The 22,907-nt window shown below is 42.5% G+C and overlaps 1 protein-coding gene across 2 annotated transcripts in view; it reads left to right on the top strand.

Annotated features, from left to right (window-relative positions):
• Window positions 1-22,907, top strand: part of LOC145393865 (transducin beta-like protein 3) — a 341,771-nt gene that overhangs the window by 12,012 nt on the left and 306,852 nt on the right. For both annotated transcript variants that reach the window (XM_080267921.1, XM_080267922.1), the window contains exon 2: window positions 12,914-12,965. In XM_080267921.1, coding sequence (XP_080124047.1) covers window positions 12,914-12,965 — 52 coding nt within the window. The remainder of the gene's footprint in view (window positions 1-12,913; window positions 12,966-22,907) is intronic.

Raw genomic sequence — 22,907 nt, 5'->3', positions numbered from 1 at the left:
ATTACTATAGATACAGGGCATTTTTTTAAATTTTACCTGTGAAATACATAATGACATCACATACTGTCCGATGAAGTCATCACCAAGAGCAGAATTTGCTGCCAAACTCAAAACGCACATCTTACTTTTGGCATACAGTAATTTCAAATTCTCGACAGATATGTTAGGTTTGGGTAAGTTCAGTTGATAAAGTTAGGATAGGTTAGGTCATAATAGATTAGGTATAGTAAGTTAGGATGTAGACTGAGATTTGGCCTGATTGGCACATTGGGGCTCTCAGAGCTTAGGTTAAGTGGCAATCTTAAGTGTTTAAAATTAAGGGGGGTCTAGGGGCCGAAGCCCTCCAGTTGGGTTAGTTTAGGCTGGGTCATAAGATTTCCTATAGATTTGAATGTTTGATGCGCTGGTGCATCCCATCGGCAAGATTGTTGGTAATCAATGCATACAGTCAGTTATGGGTGTGATGAAATACTGAATTGGCACTTTTAATTGGAAAATATTATAATTTTTATTACCATATAGTTTCATAAACACCTAATTACTGTATCTGGAATCCAGTCAAAACTTTGTGTTTAATTAAACTGTTGGTGGTTGTTAGTGGTGCCCATTATCCACTTACTTGATGTGCTGCCTACTTCTTTCTTCATCTTTATCATTCTTTTTTTTGTGTGTGTTCTCCTTTCTTCATATTTTTCCCATCTTTCCTTTTACTTTTTGTCACTCTTTCCCTTTCAGGTGGCTTTACATTGAGTGACAAGACTAATGGTTTCCTGCAAACCAGGAAACCATTTACAGTGCTGGGTGGTAACCATATAACTAACCCATACATGTTCCCAACGTGTTAGCAAGTGGGTTGGTGAAGGTTAAGTGTCCCTCTCCATAAAACAACTAACTCAAAGACCAATGGCCACCCCATATGGGAGTATGATGTCTGGCCATAGATACTGTAAAAGTCCTATTATTCGGCATCTTCAGAACCAAGCAGGTTCCGAAAAAGCAGAAACTACCGAATAACTGGGAATACCTGCCAAAAAGTTTCTAGCAATCATGGTCGGTCACCCCAATGCAATCACAGTGTCTAGCAAGTATTATTGGTCAACCCTAAGCACTAAATATTTAATAAGCAACTTATATTTAATGTTTGTGGGTTGGTGGAGGGTTAGTGCCCCTCCCCATAAAACAACTAACTCAAAGTCAAATGGCCACCCCTTATGGGATTATGGCATCTGGCAATAGAAAGATAGATGATATAATTCACATGAACTTCTAATTCACATGAATTCACCTTAACCTAAGTGTATTAACGTGTGTACACTGTAAAATAGCACGACAAACTTTCCAGTTTTTCTAAAGGTCCCACTCACAAAGCCAGACACTCACGAGTCTTGATGGCCGACTGCACATGGAGTGTTGGCAAGCAGAAATCTTCAAAAGTCCTAACCACAACGTTAAAATGCGCTAATCTATAGGTGAACTGTTAACATTTTCGCAGTAAATTGGACTTCAAAATGCACTAGATATAGACGAAAATTAAAATTTATTGGCGTTAAATTATTATGAAAAGTGCTAGGTCTAGCACCAACAGAGCCAGATTGGCAACAATGGGCGCGCAGGTACCAGCAACGAGCTGGCGGATGCATTGCAGATGCTAATCGGCTCAGCATATGTGCCGGAAGAGCAGAGAACTTTCATAATGGGACTATTTATGAAAACCACCTAAAGACCAGAAATACCATAAGACCAGATGTTGAATGAGAGGACTTTCACTGTAGATAAATCAACCCCCCACCCCCCTGGGCCAAGTCCCCTTTTTTCAATAAGGGCTAAGGCGTTGCCTCTGGGTAGAGGACTTTGGTTTTGGAGCATGTAGCACTTTATGACTGGATGCCCATTCTGATGTCTACCAATGACCCTTGGGTGGACTCGAACCTCCGACCCTTCGGTCAGAGCGCTCTGACTCACTGAGCCACGGCTGCTACAACCAGCTAGGTGACAGGAGAGTGCTACCTCTCCCGGCAAGGCAGCTTACCTGGGTGCAGCGCGAACTCACGACTTCAGTTTCGAGTCAGGCACTCTACTACTGAGCCAGCATGCCCCCAAAAGCCAGAAATGACCACAAGGTTTCGATCCCGGTCCCTTACTAACTACACCTAATATCCTGCCAGTGTGCATGTACGGCCTCCTGATATCCACCCTTCTGAATCCTATCTCCCTCATGAGGACAGGGTCCACCTGGCCGGGGTGAGATGTGGGCATCATCCAACCCTCTTGAGTTATCAGAAGAGGCTGGATGACTCCGTCACTGATGTCTAGGATGCAACACAGCACCCCATGCTATTAAGCACATTATGGAAGTGACTGAAAGATATGTGTCAGGAGAGGAGGTTATGCATTTGTAACTCGTATTTCAAACACAAAGATGCACATAAATACAGCATACATGGTATAAAGGGAATGGGGATCATGTTGAAAGAAGCCTGATTGATTACGTGCTTGTAGAGAGGTCAGTGCTGGGTAATGGTTGCTGATATGAGGGCTGTGAGAGGACGATGTGAAGGTCTGTCAGATCATATGATTGTGGTATGCAGGATCAATCTGAGAGGAGTGAGGTGGATCAGAAGAGAGAGAGGAGCAGTCAGGGAGAAAGACTGAAAGTCAAGAAGCTGAGGATCAAAGAAATGGCAGATGAATTCAGGGCCAAAGTAGGGGAGGAGTTAGAATCAGTGAATTGGAATGAAATGGATCTGGACAGCCTGTAGAATGCATATAGTGATTGCTGAGTGAGAAATGCTAAAGTGGTGTGTGATGTGGCAAGAGTAACAACAAAGAAGAAAGATACGGCATGATGGGATGATGAGGGTAAGAGAGCAGTGGGGGAAAATAGGTAGACGTGGTTAAAGTGGTAACAGGACAGGGGTTCAGTTGAAATAAGAACTGAATATATTGAGAGCAAGAACCATGTAAAGAGACTAGTGAAGAGGAAAACGGAGGAGGTAAATGATGATCAAAGAAGGATAATGAATGCAAATGACTCTGAAAATAGGAAGTTATTCTGGAAGGAGGTGTGGAAATGTATAAGTTAAAGTGGAAAGAAATGTGTTGGTGTGAAGGATGTAGGTGGTAGATTAAAAACCCATGGGAATGAAGTAAGGACCAGATGGAAAGAATATTTTGAAAGCCTGATGAATGGGAGTAGAGAGAGTGTAGTGGCTATAAACATGATTGGTTTTGGAGGTGTGTAGAGAAGGAATTCAGTGCCAGGAGTCGTGACACTCGCACAGGTGAAGAGTGCTGTGAAGCATCTGAAAAATGGGAAAGCAGGTGAGGTTGATAAGGTGTATACAGAGATGATTAGGTGTAGTGGAGAGAGCAGAATGAAGTACTTGTTGGAGATATATAAGAAGGCATGGATGAGTGAAACTGTGCCAGCAGAGTGGAAAAAGGCTGCGATTGTACCCCCTGTACAAAATAAAAGTGGGCGAAGTGAGTGCAAGAATTATTGTGGCATAAGTTTATTGAGTGTGGTAGGGAATGTATATGGAAAAATTATTATAAAGAAAGTAAGAGAGATATCAGAAGTCTTAGTGAGTGATGAACAGGGTGGCTTTAGGAGTGGCAGAGGGTAGAGGGTGTGTGGATCAAATATTTGCAGAGACTGATAGCAGAGAACGCTTGTGAAAAGAACCATAAGGCAGTTGTGGCATTCATGGATCAGGAAGAAGCATGTGATAAAGTGGACTGAGAAGGATTGTGGAATGTTTTGCACATGTGTGGTGTAGGTGGTAACTGGTAGGTGCCGTCAAGAGATTTTATGATGGTAGTGAGATATGCGTAAGGGTTAATCTACATCTAAGTGAATGGTTCACAATCAGTGTGGGCGTACGACAAGATTGTGTTATGTGCCTATGGTTGTACAATATATATATGGATGGGATGATGAGAGAAGTAAAAACATGAGTAATGGAGAGGGGGATGGCGTTTGTAATGACGGTGATGGATGGAATATCCCACATTTGTTGTATGCTGATGATGCAGTACTACTTGCAAATACCGGACAAGAACTTGGTAGGCTAGTGCAGAGTTTTGCTGATGTATGTGAGCATCGTGCCTTGAGAGCAAAATGATGGTTATTGAGAGAGAAGGTGACTCCCAGTGCGATGTTACAGTGAATGGAGAGAGACTGGAATTGGTGAGAGAGTTCAAAAACTGCCTCAAAGAAACTTGGACTAACGTACAGAGGCTGTAACTTCCTCATTTATGAGCAGTTAGCTGTAATTTATAAGAGTCGTGTTCGCTCTCAGCTTGAATATTGCTCACCCTTGTGGAGTGGAGTGGAGAGGTTGCATTAAAACAATTAGACAAAAATCAGAACAAGGCTTTTAGAATTATTAACAACCCTGCCATTACAAAGGAACTACCTCCCCTACAAGTAAGAAGGAATGTTGCTTCCCTTGCATTATTTTACAGATATTTTTATGGCAAATGCTCAGATGAAGTTTTGTCCATGGTGCCACCTTTCCATGCCTCCCTTCATGCTACACGGGCATCTGGTAGCGCACATGGCTGGAATGACACTGCCATATTGCAGAACTTCTGCCTATCAGAATTCTTTCATTCCCCGTACTGCATCTCTTTGGAACTCGCTTCCCCAGAGTTGTTTCCCTCCAGACTTCAACCTACAGCTGTTCAAGTCTAACTGTTACAGATATTTAATGAACAGAGGACACCAGTAATCTGGTGTATGGATTATTTTTTTTAATTTATTTGTTTTTCCTTCCTCTGTTCTGTTATTTAAAAATACAAAAAATAAAAAACTGGGTACAGTGATGGAAAGGAGAGGAAAATGTGCTGGGGAAGTGAAAAGTAGAGTGACACAAGGAAGAAAAGTAGCTGGTGCAATGAAGGCTTTGATAAGAAACAGAGGGTTGAGTGTTGCAGCTGCACGAGGCTTACATGAAGGAGTGTTAGTGCCAGCTTTAACATACGAATGTGAGACTATGGTGTGGCATGGAAATGAAAAGTCAAGAGTAAGAGCAGTGGAGATGGGACTGCTGAGGAATGTATGTGGAGTAAAGAGAGTGGATAGGATACGAAATAATGTGATTCGTGAAAGATATGGAGTGAGGAAGTCTGTGGACACCAGAAGCGAAGAGATGGTATGGTCATGTGCAGAGAATGGATACCCACAGAATGGTGAAAAAGTTATATCTGAGCAAATTTGAAGGAGGGAGGTTGTGAGGTAGGGCAAGGATAAAGTGGAGAGATATGGTGGATGAGTGTGTGAGGAAGAGAGATGTGGAAGTAGGTGAGGCTAGGGAACTGACAAGAGATCCAGCTGGCTTGATGAATGTTGTGAGGAGAAGTGCATGATCAGGGATTTGGCACCCCTTTTCAATGTGGCTGCATCCAAATTGACTCTATCGGATATGTTAATGTGAAGCTACAGAACGTGGTGAAAGTTTTTTGAATATCCGATAGAGCCAGGCTTCAGGGGGCTTGAATGATGAATGAATGGAAGAGTGTCCCATTGGATTGGGCAAATTTGGGCTGTCTGGACATTGCTACTCCTCACCCTGCCCTAGGGTGGGAAAGGAGGTCCAGATGATGGTGATGATGATGATGATGATGATGGAAGACTGTATTGCACACAATCACCTGTGCCAACAACACAACATACTCTCCTTGAGAGCTCTGTGGGAAAGCCCAATCTCGGTTGTGGCCTTCCTTAGGGACTTGGGGCTGTTCGGCCAGACTGCCTAGGGAACAATAACTGCAACTACTACAACCTACCAGTGTTGGCTGTTGTGACTTCTAACTATCTATCTATCTATCTATTGCCAGATGCCTCAATCCCGTTTGGGGTGGCCACAAACAAATCGCCTCCAAGTCGTCCTGTCCCCTGCCATTTCACTGCCCTGCTCCCAATTCACACCCCCCTCTCTCATATACCTCTCCACCCCATCCCTTCATCTCATCCTCGGCCTCCCCCTCCCTCTTCCCCCCTCCACCTCACTCACATACACTCTCTTCGTCAGTCTTTCACCCTCCATCCTCTCCACATGGCCAAACCACCTCAGTGTGTTCCTCATAATGCTTCCTATCACATCCACACCACAACGCTCCTTCTGACTGTAAGTAAAAATCAGGATTCATTGCAAAAACTAGCTAAAGTTAGCGGAAACGTTTTGCCATTAGCTCGACAACTGGCCACAAGAGACTTCTACTTTGCATGATTATTGTACATTTACTTGCAGTGTAAATTAATAATTAAGCAAATGGAAGTCTTTCAAGGCATTTTGGTAATCTGAAGGGGAGATTTTTTTTTTTTTTTTTTTTTTTTTTTTTTTTTTTTTTATGCGAGGAAGAAGGAACCAAAGGCCATGAGCCCGCAGTAACAGTTCCCTCCAAGAGAAAAACAAAATACAATAGAGAGCCAAATTCAAGATCCGATCATTTTGAGATGCCTGGACACACTGCGTTTGAAAGACTGGAGATCATAGGCAGGAGGAAATACAGACAGAGGGAGACAGTTCCAGAGCTGACCTGTTGCATGAATGAAAGACTGGGAGTAACGGTTAACTCTTGCATTAGAGAGTTGGACAGAAAAGGGATGAGAGTTTGCTGCCAGACGGGTGCTACGCGCCCGTCGTAGAGGTGGAGGAATGCAAGCAGACAGTTCAGAGGAGCAGTGACCATTAAAGTAGCGATAGAAAAGAGATAAAGATGCAACAGTGCGGCGAAGAGACAGAGGTTGAAGGGAGTCAGTAAGAGGAGGAGAGTTAATGAGACGAAAAGCCTTTGACTCCACCCTATTGAGAAGAGCTGTATGTGGGGAGCCTCCCCACACATGAGAGTTGTACTCCACACAGGGGCGGATAAAACCCCTGTATAGAGTCAACAATTGTGCAGGGGTAAAGAAAGAGCGGAGTCGGCTTAGCACACCCAATCTCTTGGAAGCAGATTTTACAAGAGATGCAATATGATCTTTCCAAGATAAGTCCCGAGTAAATGAAACCCCAAGCATGTTCAAGGATGATGCTGGATTAATCTGAATATTATTAAACATTAGTGGGTATACCTGTGGAAGATTTTGTCGGGTTGATAGGTGTAAGAACTGAGTCTTAGAAGCATTAAAGACAACCATATTATTTTTACCCCAGTCAGAGATATGAGCCAAGTCAGACATTAGGTGTGCCATAGCCTCATCCCTTGTTTCTTGAAGTAACTGTTGAGATGGGCGTTGCGGGAACCGAATGGAAAGGTGAAGGGTGGAGTCATCAGCGTATGAGTGGATAGAGTTAGATGTACAGCTTAGAAGATCATTGATGAATAAAAGGAAGAGAGTTGGTGATAGGACAGAGCCCTGAGGAACACCACTGTTGATAGATCTAGGAGAAGAACGATGGCCGTCTACGACAGCAGCTATAGAACGACCAGAAAGGAAGCTAGCGATGAAGGTACAGATAGAAGGATAGAAACCGTAGGAGGGCAGTTTGGAAATTAAAGATTTATGCCAGACTCGATCGAAAGCCTTTGAGATGTCAAGTGCAATGGCAAAGCTTTCGCCAAAGTCCCGAAAGGAGGATGACCAGGAGTCTGAAAGGTAGGTGAGAAGATCGCCAGTGGAGCGTCCCTGACGGAACCCATACTGACGATCGGAAAGAAGGTTGTGATAGGAAAGATGCCTTAAAATTTTTTTATTAAGAATTGACTCGAAAACTTTTGAAATACAGGACGTTAAAGCAATTGGACGATAGTTGGAGGGTTGGGAGTGGTCACCCTTCTTTGGGACTGGCTGAATGAGAGCAAACTTCCAGCAAGAAGGAAAGGTACAAGTTGACAGACAAAGGCGAAATAGTTTGCCTAGGCAGGGTGTAAGCACAGAAGCACAGTTTTTGAGAACAACAGGAGGGACCCCATCAGGCCCATATGCCTTGTTAGTACTGAGGCCAGTAATGGCAGAAAATACATCAACTGAAGACATTTTAATGTCAGCCATGAGGAAGTCAGAGGGCGGAAGTGATGGAGGAACAGCACCGGAATCGTCTAAGGTGGAATTGGAGGAGAAAGTCTGTGCGAAGAGATCTGCTTTATCAGTAGAAGAAATAGCTACAGAACCATCAGAGTAGAAAAGAGGAGGGAAGGATGATGAGGTAAAGTTGTTAGAAAGATTTTTGGCAAGGTGCCAGAAGGAGCGGGAAGAATTCGAGTTGGAGAGTTGAGAGCATTTAGCATGGATGAAATTATTTTTAGTAGAGCGAAGAACAGACTTAGCACGATTCCGGGCAGAAACGTAAAGATTATGTGATTCAGGGGTGGGTTGGCTCCGGTACCTTTTGTAGGCCTTCTCCTTGTTGCGGACAGCATTAGAACAAGCGTGATTAAACCAAGGCTTTCTTGCGTTAGTCAAAGGATATGAGAAAGGAATGTATGCTTCCATGCCCGAGAGAATAACCTCCGTAATGCGCAAGGCACACTCAGATGGCTCACGGCCATGGAAGCAATAATCATTCCAGGGAAAATCAAAGAAGTACTGCCTGAGGGCCTCCCAGTCCGCAGCTCCAAAATGCCAGAGACGACGTTTCCCTGGAGGGTCCGCAGGCCGTACTGGAGCGATAGGACAGGTTAAGGTAATAAGGTTGTGATCGGAGGAGCCCAACGGAGAGAAAAGATTAACAGAGTAAGCTGAAGGATTAGTTGTGAGGAAGAGGTCAAGTATGTTGGAGCTCTCTCCAAGGCGGTCAGGGATACGGGTAGGGTGCTGTACAAGCTGCTCTAGGTCATTAAGGATAGAAAAGATGTAGGCTTGTTCACCAGGTGGATCCGTGAAAGGAGAGGAGAGCCAAAGGTGGTGGTGAACATTGAAATCTCCAAGAATGGAGATTTCAGAGAAAGGAGAAATGGACAGAATGTGTTCCATCGTAGAAGTAAGATAGTCGAAGAATTTTTGATAGTCAGTAGAATTAGGGGATAAGTAAACAGCACAGATATATTTAGTCAGAGAATGACAGGAAAGCCGAAGCCAGAGAGTGGAGAATTCAGAAGAATCAAGTTCAGGAACACGAGAGCAAGATAAGTCGTTGCGTATGTATACACAACAGCCACCTTTGGCTTTGAAATGAGTATAAAGAAAGTAAGAGGATACAGAAAAGGGTTTGCTGTCAGTTGCCTCAGACAGCTGAGTCTCCGTTAGAAAAAGAAGGTGAGGTTTAGAGGAGGAGAGGAGAGGAGAGGTGGTGCCCGGCTACCTGCTAGCTTTTGCACATTTTTGCTCTGAATCCAGATTTTTTATTGGTAGCTGAATTAAGCATGGTATTTTTACTGGATTTCACATAATTAGATGTGTATGAACCTATACAGTACGTTGAAAAAAATTGTTTTTTCGTACTAAAGTGCCAATTCAGTACGTGACTGCTGGTTTGGCATTTTCATGGCACCAGTCGGTTACAGGCTGCCACAGGTGAACTGGTGGCTTCCTTAAAAACCCAAATAAAATTTTTTGTTTTTTATTTGTACTTTCTGCAGTCAGAATTCAGCACTTAACTTTCTGTATTGCATATGTACCAATATTACTTTCCCTCAGATCTTGAGTTTGTAAGAATATACAGTAGCTACAGTAGTTGAAATTGCTGCACCCATTTTTTAAAGAATTACGTGATACTGTATATGTTTGTATTTTCTCATTAAATTATAACCTAATCCTCAAAGTGATTGATTTAAAAAGTTTTGGAAATGCATAATTTTGAAGATACAGTAAAAGTCCCATTATTCGGCACCTATGGGACCGGGATGATGCCAAGAAATTGGATTTGCCGATTAATCAAAAACCTACCCACTCAGTACCATAAATATATTGGTGAACACTGTCATCACCACTTATGGTATTACAACTGTGTTTGGAGAGAGTACTGTACACTGTACAATACTGCAATCAATACAGTACTATACCTGAATCTGAAATATATATTGTATATAAATTAGTGAACATATACAAGCGTAATGACACAGTAGGCCTGTAAGTCAGATAACACTTCCTGGATGGCCAAATTGATACAGAATATTACCTACCTGCTCAGTACATCACTTATATTGGTGAACTCACCACTACTTATATTATTACAAATATGTTTGGAGTGAGTACTGTATACAGTACTTTTTCCAGACACAAAATAAGATAGTCGGAAAATTGCATGTGAAGGAATATGAATTGGTAAGGTCTTTCTGATGAAAGTTAAACGTTCATTTAGCACTCATTCTTTTGTTGTTTTTTTTGTTTACATGTGAAACGGAGAGTATTGATGGAAACAGTAATGTATTCCATTAACTCCTTAATAACCTCCGGCATTGAACAACCCTTTACAGTACCGATGTCAGTGATGTCGAGTTAGTGGGCTATGAAAAAACTGTGAACAATTATGGGAAGGGAACGAAGGTCACTGGTATGTTTACAGGACTCTACCCTATGATTCCAAGCAGTCAGGGGATCGGTTAATCTCAGATGTTTTTGCCCATTTGGTAAATACACTGTAACTTTGTAATTTCTCCCTTGAATCATAGTGAATCATAGCATGGGTTTAGGAAGTTAAATAACACATTGTTAGGTGCGCCAGACGATTATCTTCACATCTTTAAGAAAATGGAAGAAATTTAATCCCTCTCTGAGTACGTAGAGTAAGTTTCTTCCATTCTTCTGAAATCAATCTATTTTTCTTAGAGATGCGAAAATAATCGTATGGCTCACCTAGCAATGTGTTATTTAGCTTCCTAAACCCATGCTATGATTCGCTATGAGTCACGGAAAAATTGATAAAGTTACGGTGCATTTACCAAGTGGGCGAAAACATCTGAGATTAACCGACCGCCTGATCGCTTGGAATCATAGCGTAGAGTCGTGTAATCATACCAGTGACCTTCGTTCCCTCCCCATAATTTTTCAGTTTTCTTTATTGCTCACACTAGCTTGACATCACTGACATTGGTACTGTAAAGGGTTGTTCAGTGCCGGAGGTTATTAAGGGGTTAATGGGATATATTACTGTTTGCATCAATACTCTCTCTTTCGCATTAAGCACGAAAACGAACAAAAGAATGAGCACTAAATGTACGTTTAACTTTCATCAGAGAGACCTTAGCAATTCATATTCCTCCAGTTTATTTTTTAGTATTTTTCTGACTTTAGGTTAGGTTAGGTTTGGTGAAATTATTAGGTACAGTTAAACTCGGTTAGGTTAGGTTTAGTTGAACAGGACAGTCTCTTCCACCATTATGCTGAGGAATAAAAATACTTGAGCTGTCACAGCCGTACAGTTAAAAACAACGGGGAAACTGATTTAACAAGCAACATTTATTTATGGGTAATGCATTACAGTATCAGTGGTTCATGGGCTACGCAATTACCGGTAAATGTCATTTTCAGGAAGGGGTCAAGAATGAAAGAATTTCAAGAATTGGCGAGGGGGACTTGGAACGTAACCCTCGTTAATTTGGTGGAGGTGGTTACTGTATTGTATGATACTGTGCAGTATTGTAATCAATACAGTACTATACCTGAATCTGAAAAAAAATATAGAAATTAGTGAACATACAGAAGTGTAATGAAACATTAGACCTACAAGTCACAGATAACACTTCCTGGACTGCCGAGATGATTCCGGACATCTGCCGAGCAATCAAAGATTTTCGTAAATGGGACTCTCTCTCAAAACTGCCGAAATGTCGGATCTACCGATTAATCAGCTGCCGAATAATAGGACTTCTACTGTATATCATCAAAAATACAACCTCATCAGTCTTCCTTATAAACTGTACCGTAGCAGGTGGCAGCCAGCTATGTTGAACTTTTTGGTTGATTTGGCTTTGTGATGTAGCCTTAACTAATTGTGTCATTCCTGCTAACCTAATATGACCTAGCCTAACTAACTGGTATAATTTGGGAAGGAATGGGTTTTGAGTCTGAAATACTTTATTTCCCTGTGCAGGACCTCAGTGTCAAACCTAACTTGTTCTTAGTAATACAAATACTGTATTAGTTATGCATGATTTTTATATTGTTAATGAAAGGTACAGTTATGTAAGTTAATCATTGTCATGAAATTTTAACCTTTTGTTAGCAGGAGCTCTTTTGCAGTTTGTCTCCTAAAACTTTAGAAGAGTAGCGACATAGCTGAAATACTAAGTTTCCTGGTATTTATGAAACTGTGTTTAGTCATTAACCTACCCAGTTCCCATTCAACCTAACCATGGCCTAAGCAGTAAAATGAGACACCTTACACTATGCATGCACAAGAACCCAGTTGGGGGGCTTCACCCCTCCAGACCTTCCTAACATTTGTTTCACTTCATACCTGAGAAATTGAAAATTAGCTTCCAGGTCATGGTAAAACCTCATTGTTTTGGAGATGGTTTCAGTAATGTGCAGTGCAACAGCCATGATTACATTGATTTCAAATCTTTGTATTCTGACGTGACCATTAGGGCTCTCTAATTAGTTGTAAATTCACAAGTCAGGTGCTGATTGGTTTATTTGGCAAGCATCATTCTTTGTACAACTAGGTACAGACCTTATCACACTATAGTGTCACTTTTCAGGTGGTTGACAGAATACAGTACAGTACTTCTTGTTTACTGTTGAGTTTGGACCAGTTCCCTGCATCTTGATCATCTAGCCATGCTTTTACAGGTAGCCTTCTTTACTGTCCATGTCATTGCAGGAGCTGCCTAGCACAGAACAGTTGGCCTACAGTAGTTATTCTTCTCATATTTTGTTGTACAGTTCACTAAATTTTGTTACTCCCAGAGATATGTTTTGATGAATTGGATTAGATGAAGCACATGAATGCAAAATTGTTTTGCATTTGTGTTGTGTAACAACACTGTTGGAGGAATTTGATGTATGAATGTGTTTTCATTTCAGTTATGCTGTGGAGGCAAAATATGATGCATATTTCACAGGACAGCATGTTCAGGTGAGAAATTATATAAGTTTTCTTGATTTGTATTGGCATGGGATGAGGATGAATGAGTTTAGGGTAGGTAGTGTTGATGCAGTATGAAACCTCATGTAGACATGCATCAAGTATAAATAAGAGCAGCATTTAGGTTAGTTGATTTTTGTAATACTGGTGTGTGATGTTTCATGACAGTTAATTTCTTGTCATTGCTGTTTCTAAAATAGTTTCAAATCATATTAGGGAAATGTAATGTTTGTCTTGTAAAAGTAAACCTGTGGTTCATTTTATGGCTCCTTTTGAGTGAGCACAAGCTTAGTCAGCGGTGGAACAATCTCCTTCACCAGAGCCATTTTGGGGAGTTCAGTGGTCCTTGATGGAACTAAACTTTCAGCAAGCTGGTATAATAAGTTTAAAGAAAACTGCATTAGCCTACATGCAGCAATACCCTATTTCCATAGGTGTGGGCAAATGGATTATATGATTGCCTGCATAATGCCACTTGGAGTTCAGTGACTGAACACACTAGGCACTTTAGTATTTAAATGCCTGAACTATAGCCTAGCCCTGGGTCTGTATACTCCTAATGGGGCAATGGAGATTGAAGGAAGGTTTGCACCTTGCTGTCCTGACACAAGATATCGACAGGTGGATCCTGCTCTTCAGATGCTAAATATAGTATTTAGTGATTTCATATTTTGATGGTAGGTGGTGGTGTCCATCATCCACTCACTTGTAGTGCTACCTACATCTTCCTGCATCTTTATCACTCATTTTCTGTGTCCCTCTCACATTTATTGCTCCTATCTTTCCGATCACTTTTTATTACTCTTCTTTGTTTAGGTGGCTTTACATTGAGTGACAAGCTTAGGCCAGGAAACCATTTACCATGCTGGGTGGTAACCATATAACCAATCCCCACGTGTCAACGAGTGGGTTGACAGAGGGCTGGTATCCCTCCCTGTGAAACAGCGAACTCAGAGACAAATGGCCACCCCTCATGGGATTAGAGCATCTGGCATTAGATAGATAGATATGCAAGTATTACCTGACAACTGTAAATGAATCTTATGCTTTTGTCAGAGCTCTGTATGTCATGTTCATCTGCTGTTTTTTTTACAGACCTGTTAAAGCAATGTCATCTCATATCATTGGTCAGTTCGTGATGGCATTTTGCAGGCTGCTTTCTTGACTGGTATTTGCTTATATATACCATCACTTGATTGGAAAGTTTAAATCAGCATAACGAAATACAGTACCATGCGATCATCAGTGTTTCATCTGGTCATTGCTAGGGGCCCATACTGTACACCTTGGATTTATTTGTAGTTACACCATAAACTTGAGTCCGCAAAAAAGTAACGAACAACAAATTGATAAAATATCTTCAAAGCATGGGCAAGTGTTGGATTTATTTATCATTACATAGTAGAAAAATCAGGTATAATGGAGATCTCCATCCAAGTCCACAATAATGCACCAGCTGGCCCCAGTTAATGAAAAAAAATTTTTAGGGGAGATATCGCTGGACCTTCCTAGAGCATATATGGCACCTTCGGCACTCGTATTAGCACAGCAATACCCTGCGCCTGCCTGGCTGTGGCAGGGCAACATTGCCATCTAAGTTTCATCCATGCCTCCGTGGGACTCAGTTCTGGGATGTGACTTAGTTTTTCCAATTTGTTGAGTCCCAGGACTCAGTTTCCTTCAACCTTAATGCAAACCCTGATGAAGCTGTGGAGTAAGAGATCTTATTTCTAAGTAGTATATAACTTAAGGAAGGCGAATAATGGAGAAAAAAAGAAAAGAAAAAAAAAAGGAAGATTTTGATACTGAAGTATAGTAGATGTACGCTCAGTCAAACAAGTATCTGTACTTTATCTGTGTTTATATGTGAAAAGCCATTGCACTTGGCATTTCAAAGGCTTTCAGTCGAGTCAGGCATAAATCGTTAATTTCCAAACTGCCCTCTTATGGTTTCTATCCTTCTATTTGTGCCTTCATCTTTAGCTTCCTTTCTGGTCGTTCTATAGCTGCTGTTGTGGATGGCCACCGGTCTTCTCCTAGGTCTGTCAACAGTGGTGTTCCTCAGGGCTCTGTCCTATCACCAACTCTCTTCCTTTTATTCATCAGTGACCTTCTAAGCTGTACATCTAACCGTATCCACTCATACGCTGATGATTCCACCCTTCACCTTTCCATTTGGTTCCCTCAACATCCATTTCAGCAGTTACTTCAACAAACAAGGGATGAGGCTATGGCACACCTAATGTCTGACTTGGCTCGTATCTGTCTATCTATCTATCTATTGCCAGACGCCTTAACCCTTACACCGCGGGCATGTTTCCCAATGTTTTGCGTGTCCCGTGGGGTTATTCGAGCTCCGACAGACTCTCAAAAAATATTTGCCAAAAATCAGTTATTAGTCCTAGAATATTAAAATTACGTATGCATATGGCATATACCTTCAGCTTTCTCCTGGGATGTTTGTTGAGCCTTCATTGATTACCGTAGGACTTGTGGAGACCTCTGAAGTTGGGTAACGAAGTCTCCACTTTACACTTCCCGACAACCTGTAATATGATTACCACAGCCAGATATTAACACTATAAACACTACTCTATGATTATCAAGTAGTTTGGGATCCATACTCCAAAAAAAAAAAAAAACACTGTGAAAGCAATGAAAATTACGAGCGCGTATGACCTTCCCACTTGCGCTAGTTTGCTGTTGGTATTCTGTCATTTATTATTCATAAAACCCCTCACACTTTATATTTCTATTACTATGTAACACTTATATATATCTGGAGTCTTTATCCATAAGTTTCCTTCAGTAGTATTAGTTTATTGTCACAGAAGTCATTCAATTTTTCATTCAGTAAAATACATAGAGAGCCATGGATTCACTTTCACTGTTATAACATTAAGTATTTGTACTCATATTCTTATATTACTAATTACTTACATTTCTATTTACATTTTCTATTGTATTTTCAATATTTACACTTCTATTTTACTTACACTATGTTATTCACTGTCACTTTCAGTAAGATAAAACAATACTGTATTACACTGTTCAATCATATGTACTGTGCATCCATTGCTTTCACTGGCTATTTACACATTATTTTCACATTACTTTCCTTTCCCACTTGCACTTTTAGAACTGCTTCTGGCTGTGGTAATCAAAGAAGCAAGTAACACAGAGGGGAACCTGGCACTCAGCGCACTGCCAAGAGGTGCGTTTGTGCTCAGGTGTGCATCAGGTGGTATGTGCACACACCTGGCACCTGCGGATCGCAGCCTTCCTCTTGCCTGTGGCAGGCATTTGCACCAGTCTGTGCCGATCCATGTACGCCCTCTGCTCAAGTCTGTCGGGAAGTGTTACTGGATGGCGCCTTGGAGTTGCTGCTGTCACCCTACCATATCTTTCAAGCAGCTGCTGAACACAGGTCTTGTCGAACAACCTCAGGGAGAAGGACTTGGGTGGCTTGACCTTCATCTTGTACAGGATGAAGGCGTTCAGCATCGTCATGTCTATGAGATGCAGAAAAACTTTCCTGTACCACCTAGTATTCTTCCTGAGGCAGTCGATCTCTCCAATCATCATGTCGGACTTGTCCACCAGCTGCATGTTGATATTGTAGTCTAACACAGCATCAGGTTTCCTCAAAGGTTCGCCTGTCCTGCGGTCGACCTTCCCACTGTCTGTCATTTCCCCCTTATGTACGGTGGTGAGCATGTGCATGACCCTCTTGTCATGCCACCGTATTGCCAGCATCTTCTCAGACATGCATAGGTGCACGTCTCCTCGCTGCGAGGTTCCTGCCTCTGGGAATTTAGGGAAGTGGGCACGATTACTCTTCACAGTGCCACAAGAGCCGATGCCGTGCTCTGAAAGGTATTTGGCAAGTTTCGGTGCTGTATAATAGTTGTCTGTATACAGCACATGATTCCCACCAAAATACCTTTCAAGGAGCAATTTCACTACACAGCCTGAGAAGCCAAGGGGGTGTGTTTTATCAAGATCGACAGTGTTGGCTGATTAAATGACGAAATCATGGATGTACCCCGTCTTACAGTCGCACAGTACAAAGAACTTGATTCCAAAGCGATGGCATTTGCTTGGAATGTACTGCACAAACCTAAGACGTCCTCTGAACAAAACCAAGGATTCGTCAATGACAGCCATCTGAAAGGGGTGGAAGAATGTCATAAACTTATCCTTCATTCTGCTCAGAATCTCCCGGATCTTCCAGAGTGGGTCAGTTTGGGAAGGTACATCGTTGTCGGCAAAGTGCAGGTTTCCCATGATGTTCCGGAAGCGATCTCTGGCCATGTACTTATTGAAGGTGGGTGAGGGTAGTAAGGGGTCCATGGACCAGTATTCTTCCAACTCATGCTTCTTTGCGTGTGGCATGAGAAGCATGAGGGCGAAGAACACATACATCTCCTGCACTCCCAGCATGGACCACTGTTGCATCTTGGCTGCACCTGTACCACTTGCAGCACGTTGTGATTCATACCTGTTGGTCTCATCACATATGTGCTGCATGACGTCGTCATCGAGGAAAGCCAAAAGGAAGTCCACACACTCAGCATCCTCGTCAAGAGTGAAGGCAGGCTGTACTCTTGAGGAACACTCGTCAAAATTGAGATGTTCTGGGACAAAATCGGACCCTTCCATCCACGCGAAGGCGTCCAGGATTCCCTGTCGTGGTGGTGTAGGGTGGGTGAGGGTGGAGGGTGGCTGCGAGGCAGATTTATCAGGTTCAAGGTCACTCGCACTGACCCTGGGTTGCCGTACAGCACTAGCATCCCATACTCTACTAGCAACTCTACTTTTACGGGTCAGGGATTTACCTCTTCCTCTACGGCCTGCCTTCATTGTTGATGCTGGTGGTGACTCCGACGACGAAGACTCTGGAGATAATTCAGCAGAAGAAGAGGAAGAAATGAGTGAAGTGGGGCTTGGGGAACGGGGAGGTGAATCAACTCAGGACTCATGGCAGGCTGGGTCACGCGGGGCCATTGTTCCGGGGCTAGCACGCCGCCTTTTCACTCCCTTCCCAAATTCCTTCCCTTGCTGCACTAATGGCTCCTTTCCCTTGGAGCTAGGGATAACTTGGGACACTGAAGCACTCGTACTAGTACTTTCTGGCACGATTTCCTCACCCGGCTTATCACACGAATCCCCCGAAGGGTCAAAATCACTATCCATCATCACCATTGATAATTCCGCTAGTTCACGTTCCACTGCAGAGTCACTTAGTTCTTTCCTGCTTCCCTCACGAGTTTTTCTTGGTGTAGAGGTCACGGGGCCCTTTGCAATGGGTGCAGAAGCGATAGAAATGGCGGGGCGCGAGTGCGACATGCTTTGACCACAGCGGAGGACAAGGAACTAAATGCTGCGGCTTATCTGAGAAGGCAAGGGTTGACAGTGACAATGGGGCTGACAGCTGCTAACTTACATGCTAATAAATTATTGGTAGAAAATCTTGGCAATACATAAAGAAATAGGTAGTTCCAGGTGAATGTAAATGTCACTTAGGCTTCTCCCTTCCTTTCTGATATATATTTTTATTACAGAAATAGATTACAAGACATAATTCAAAAGGGAAATTACCGTGGTAATGTAGCGAATGAATGCACGTGAGGTGTTGTCTGGTGATAATTAGCCAATTCCTGGTGTATACCACTATCACTTACCTTATTTTTTTTGGTATATATTATTTTGTATACGTATAGGGCATAGGGCTTATTTCAATGGATGAAATCTGTGGAGAAATCCAGGGGAGATTTGCTTAGCGCAGCGCGGCCGGGGAGGTGAGAGGACAGAGTAATGGAGGGGAGGTAAGGGAGGGGAGTCAGGAACGGGGGAAAATCGCTAAAATGTCAACAGTGGATGGGAGTACAGATGAGATTTGGAGTGCTGACTAGTGTTGGACATTGGCAGTACTGATAGATGATACAAGCCACCACTTGAAAGCCCAGGATAATTCAAAATAACACAGAATCACAAAAGTGACGCCCTGCGGTATGATCCATTGCACCCGAGCGTCACGAAAGTGACGCCCCGCGGTTAAGGGGTTAATCCCATACAGGGTAGCCACAAACAAATCGCCTCCACGTCACCCTGTCCCCCATCATTTCACTGCCCTGCTTCCAGCTCACACCCTCCTCCTTCATACACAGTACCTCTCCACTCCATCCCTCCACCTCATCCTTGGCCTTCCCCTCCACCTCACTCACATACACTCTCCTCGTCAGTCTGTCACGCTCCATCCTCTCCACATGGCCAAACTGAGTGGGGTAAAGTAATCTTGTTGTTTTTAATGCATCAAAGACTCATTTCTTACACCTATCAGCTCAACAGAATCTTTACAGGAGTATTCACTAATGTTTAATAATATCCAGCTCAGTCCTGCATCGTCCTTAAACATACTTGCGGTTTCATTCTCTTGGGACTTATCTTGGAAAGGTCATATTACATCTCTTGTAAAATCTGCTTCCAAGAGATTAGGTGTGCAAAGCCTACTCCGTACCTTCTTTACCCCTGCACAGTTGTTGAGTTTATACACGGGTTTTATTCACCCCTGTATAGAGTACAACTCTTGTGTGGGGAGGCTCCCGACATACAACTCTTCTCAATAGGGTTTCATCTTATTAACTCTCCTCCTTCTGCTGGCTCCCTTCAACCTCTGTTTCTTCGCCGCACTGTTGCTGCATCTTTACATCTGTACTATCACTGCTCCTCTGAACTGTCTTCTTGCATCCCTCCACCTCTACAACGGGCACGTAGCACCCATCTAGCAACAAACTTATCCCTTTTCTGTCCAGCTCTCTAATGCAAGAGGTAACTGTTACTCCCAGTCCTTCATTTGTGCAATGGATCAGCTCTAGAACTGTCTCCCTCTGTCTGTATTTCCTACTTCCTATGATCTCCAGTCTTTCAAACGCAGTGTGTCCAGGCATCTCGAAATGAACTGATCTTGAATTTGGCTCTCTTTTGTATTGTGTTTGCTTTTTTCTTGGAAGGAACGGTTTGCAGGCTCCTGGCCTTTGGTTCCTTCTTCCTTGAAAAAAAAGAATAAAAGTATGTGCTTTCCATTTTCATCATTACAGTGTTGAGAGAGGTCATTGTGCATCATGAAATAATGAAGTACATTATTCATTCATAAATATTTTCCTTAGTAAAATGTTAAAACATTAGTATTCACTGTTGCTCACCTTGTGAGAGAAACTTTTTTATCAGGTGTTGATTTGCATTGGTGGTTTAGTACTTACAACACTCCAGGTGGAGTAACAACTTTTATTTGGGTTGGTCCCGAGAGGTGACTGGAGGCTTCTCAGTCATGTGCTGTCACCAAGGTAGTAGGCAAACATCAAAGGGATTAAGAGAGAGAAAAAAAAAAAAGTGACATACCAATGGTAGTCGTAGTCATATTAGTAGTAGTAGTGCAGTAATAGTAGTAGTAGAAGTTTTTGTATTGCGAGATTCATCCATAATGTGAACCCATTGGACTAGTAATAGTAGTAGTAGAAGTTTTTGTATCGTGAGGTTCATCCATAATGTGAACCCATTGGACTGTAGGCAGAAGGTGCCTTCCTGTTGTAGTCCACCATCCTCCAGTTAGGAAATGGAAAGGGAGATAAGGGATATTTCTATGACCAAGACGATGGAGGCGCATGGCTATGTCACTGCTGCCACATACAGCAGGGGTGGGGAACCTTTCTTCTATTAAGGGCCATCAGGATATTTTTAACATCATTCGCGGGCAATACAAAATTAACAACTTAAAATTAACTGTAGCCCAGTACATAATATATATGTATACAGTAATCCCCATACTATCTGGATGACCACTTTCCGGACACCCCACTTACCAGACATTGTGGGCCTGGACCTTCGGAACCCCAAAATGGCCAGAAAAAGAACAAAATCCCCCCCAAATCCGAATTTTTTCCCACCCGTAATTTGAAATTGCCGTGCGGTGCCGAACAGCTGTTTACATCATGGCCCCTTCACCCCTTCCCTCCTTCCCCCTCCCCCCCTCCCCTGTCAGGGTTGCCATTTGGTGTTTTTCATTACCAAATGAGGGCCAATTTGGTAATGAAAAATTCATTTGGTAATGACTCAGAATAATGCATTACCAAACAGATTTTTCACATGTATGAGGATACACAGGATGGAGGTGGTTGATTGTTTGCTCTCTGATTAATCTGCATGCCTACATAGCGTGAAAATAATGAACATGCTGTTATTTATAAGGAGAGTGATTGCATGTATTTGCACTTGTATATATAATTAGTGAAGAATAAATGCTAGCTTAACGAATTTGGTAATGAAAAGTTAAATCTGATAATGAAAATTGAGGAGTTTGGTAATGTGGCCGTTGCGATCTGACAGCTCTGTTTCCCCATCACTAACACTCCAACAGTTACTACCTAACTTTGATCGCGAGTAGATGCTTATCACAAGGGAAGCCACACGTGCTTGTTTTTTCTGAATAAACAGTGAATAAACTGCAATACCTCGCCACTAGGCCACATGGGAATTTACAGTGTTGTGCAGTGTTAAGAAATTAGAATTTAGAGTGCAAAGGATTAACTGTGGAGTGCAAATTGGCGGTTGAAACTGGCGTGGTGCGGTTAAGAACAACGTGCAGTGTTAAACAGTTATAACTCACAGTGCAGAAAATTAAGTGCAGCACAACACTGGATTACTGTACGTGCTTCAAGAGCATTTTCACCACTGCCCAAGCCTTAGAGAAGACGGCCACAGATGTGCTGTAAGTACCCTGGCTGAGGTACAGTCACTTCTAATTCCTCATTCTTTGGTTCCTTTTCACTTATGTCATGCTTTATGTCCATTATTGGTGTGAATAAGGTCTTAAATAGGTTTAAATAGGTGCTATGCATGTTCAGTAGGGAGTTATTTAGATGGCTTTCAAAGTTAGGCTGGGTTAGGGTCCTTAAGTACCAGTCCAGCAGCCAGAGGCCCACTTTCCGGACATGCCTTTGGCTCTATTACATCGGATAGTAGAGGGATAACTATATATATATATATATATATATATATATATATATATCTATATATATATATATATATACAGTGTGCTCGTCAGAAGTATCGAGTGCCTATGGCCGGGCGCGCAGTACTTATGGCCAAAAAAGAATCACCCGTTTTTTATAGTAAAAATTGAGCCAGAAGTTGCGGTGCTAACATGACGTCATGGTACCCTGAGGCCATCCTACGTGCTGGTTGGTTCCCGCCTCAGTTGCCTATGGGCTACCTAAGAGAGAGGAACTCTGCCGTGTCTCCCTCTCTTTTTGCGCCATTTTTTACCGAATGTCCTGCAGTGTTTTGGCTTTCGCCACTTTGTTATGGCACCTACCCGTGAACTATCGAGTGAAATCATATCACAGATCATTGCTCTAAATGAGGCAGGCCACTAAACGAAGGAAGTTAGTGAACTGATTAGCATGGCTCGATCGACAGTGTGTAAGTGGTGCGCGCTTTTTCAAGTGGAAAACAGTGGTGATGTTCCCACAAAGAATCTGCGGTCTGGTAGGCCTAGGAGAACTTCCCCTAGGTCTGTTAATGTTTTAAAACATGCAGTGGAATCTAATCCTTGTGTGAGTGCAAGGAAAATAAAGGAGAGCAACCCAGAAGTGTTTGGTGAGGTGTCTTTGCGCACGGTGTCTCGAAGGATCCATGAACTTGGTTACACAAGTCACAAGCCTGTGAGAAAGCCTCTTCTCTCTAGCAACCAGGGACTTCGTAGGCTAGCCTTTGCTAACAAATACCTTAATTGGGGTGAGGAGTCAGTGTTGTGGTCTGATAAGGCATCATTTAGTGTAACCTGTAACAGAGGAGCACGTGTGTACCGACGCAAAGGTAGTGACCCACTTGACTCACGGTATGCAGAAAGCACAGTTAAACATCCTGATTCAC

The sequence above is a fragment of the Coenobita brevimanus genome, chromosome 25 (assembly GCF_032717465.1).
Source record: "Coenobita brevimanus isolate Jiangsu-jjx chromosome 25, ASM3271746v2, whole genome shotgun sequence".
Classification (NCBI taxonomy): domain Eukaryota; kingdom Metazoa; phylum Arthropoda; class Malacostraca; order Decapoda; family Coenobitidae; genus Coenobita; species Coenobita brevimanus.
This window is presented reverse-complemented; position numbering and strand designations above follow the sequence as displayed.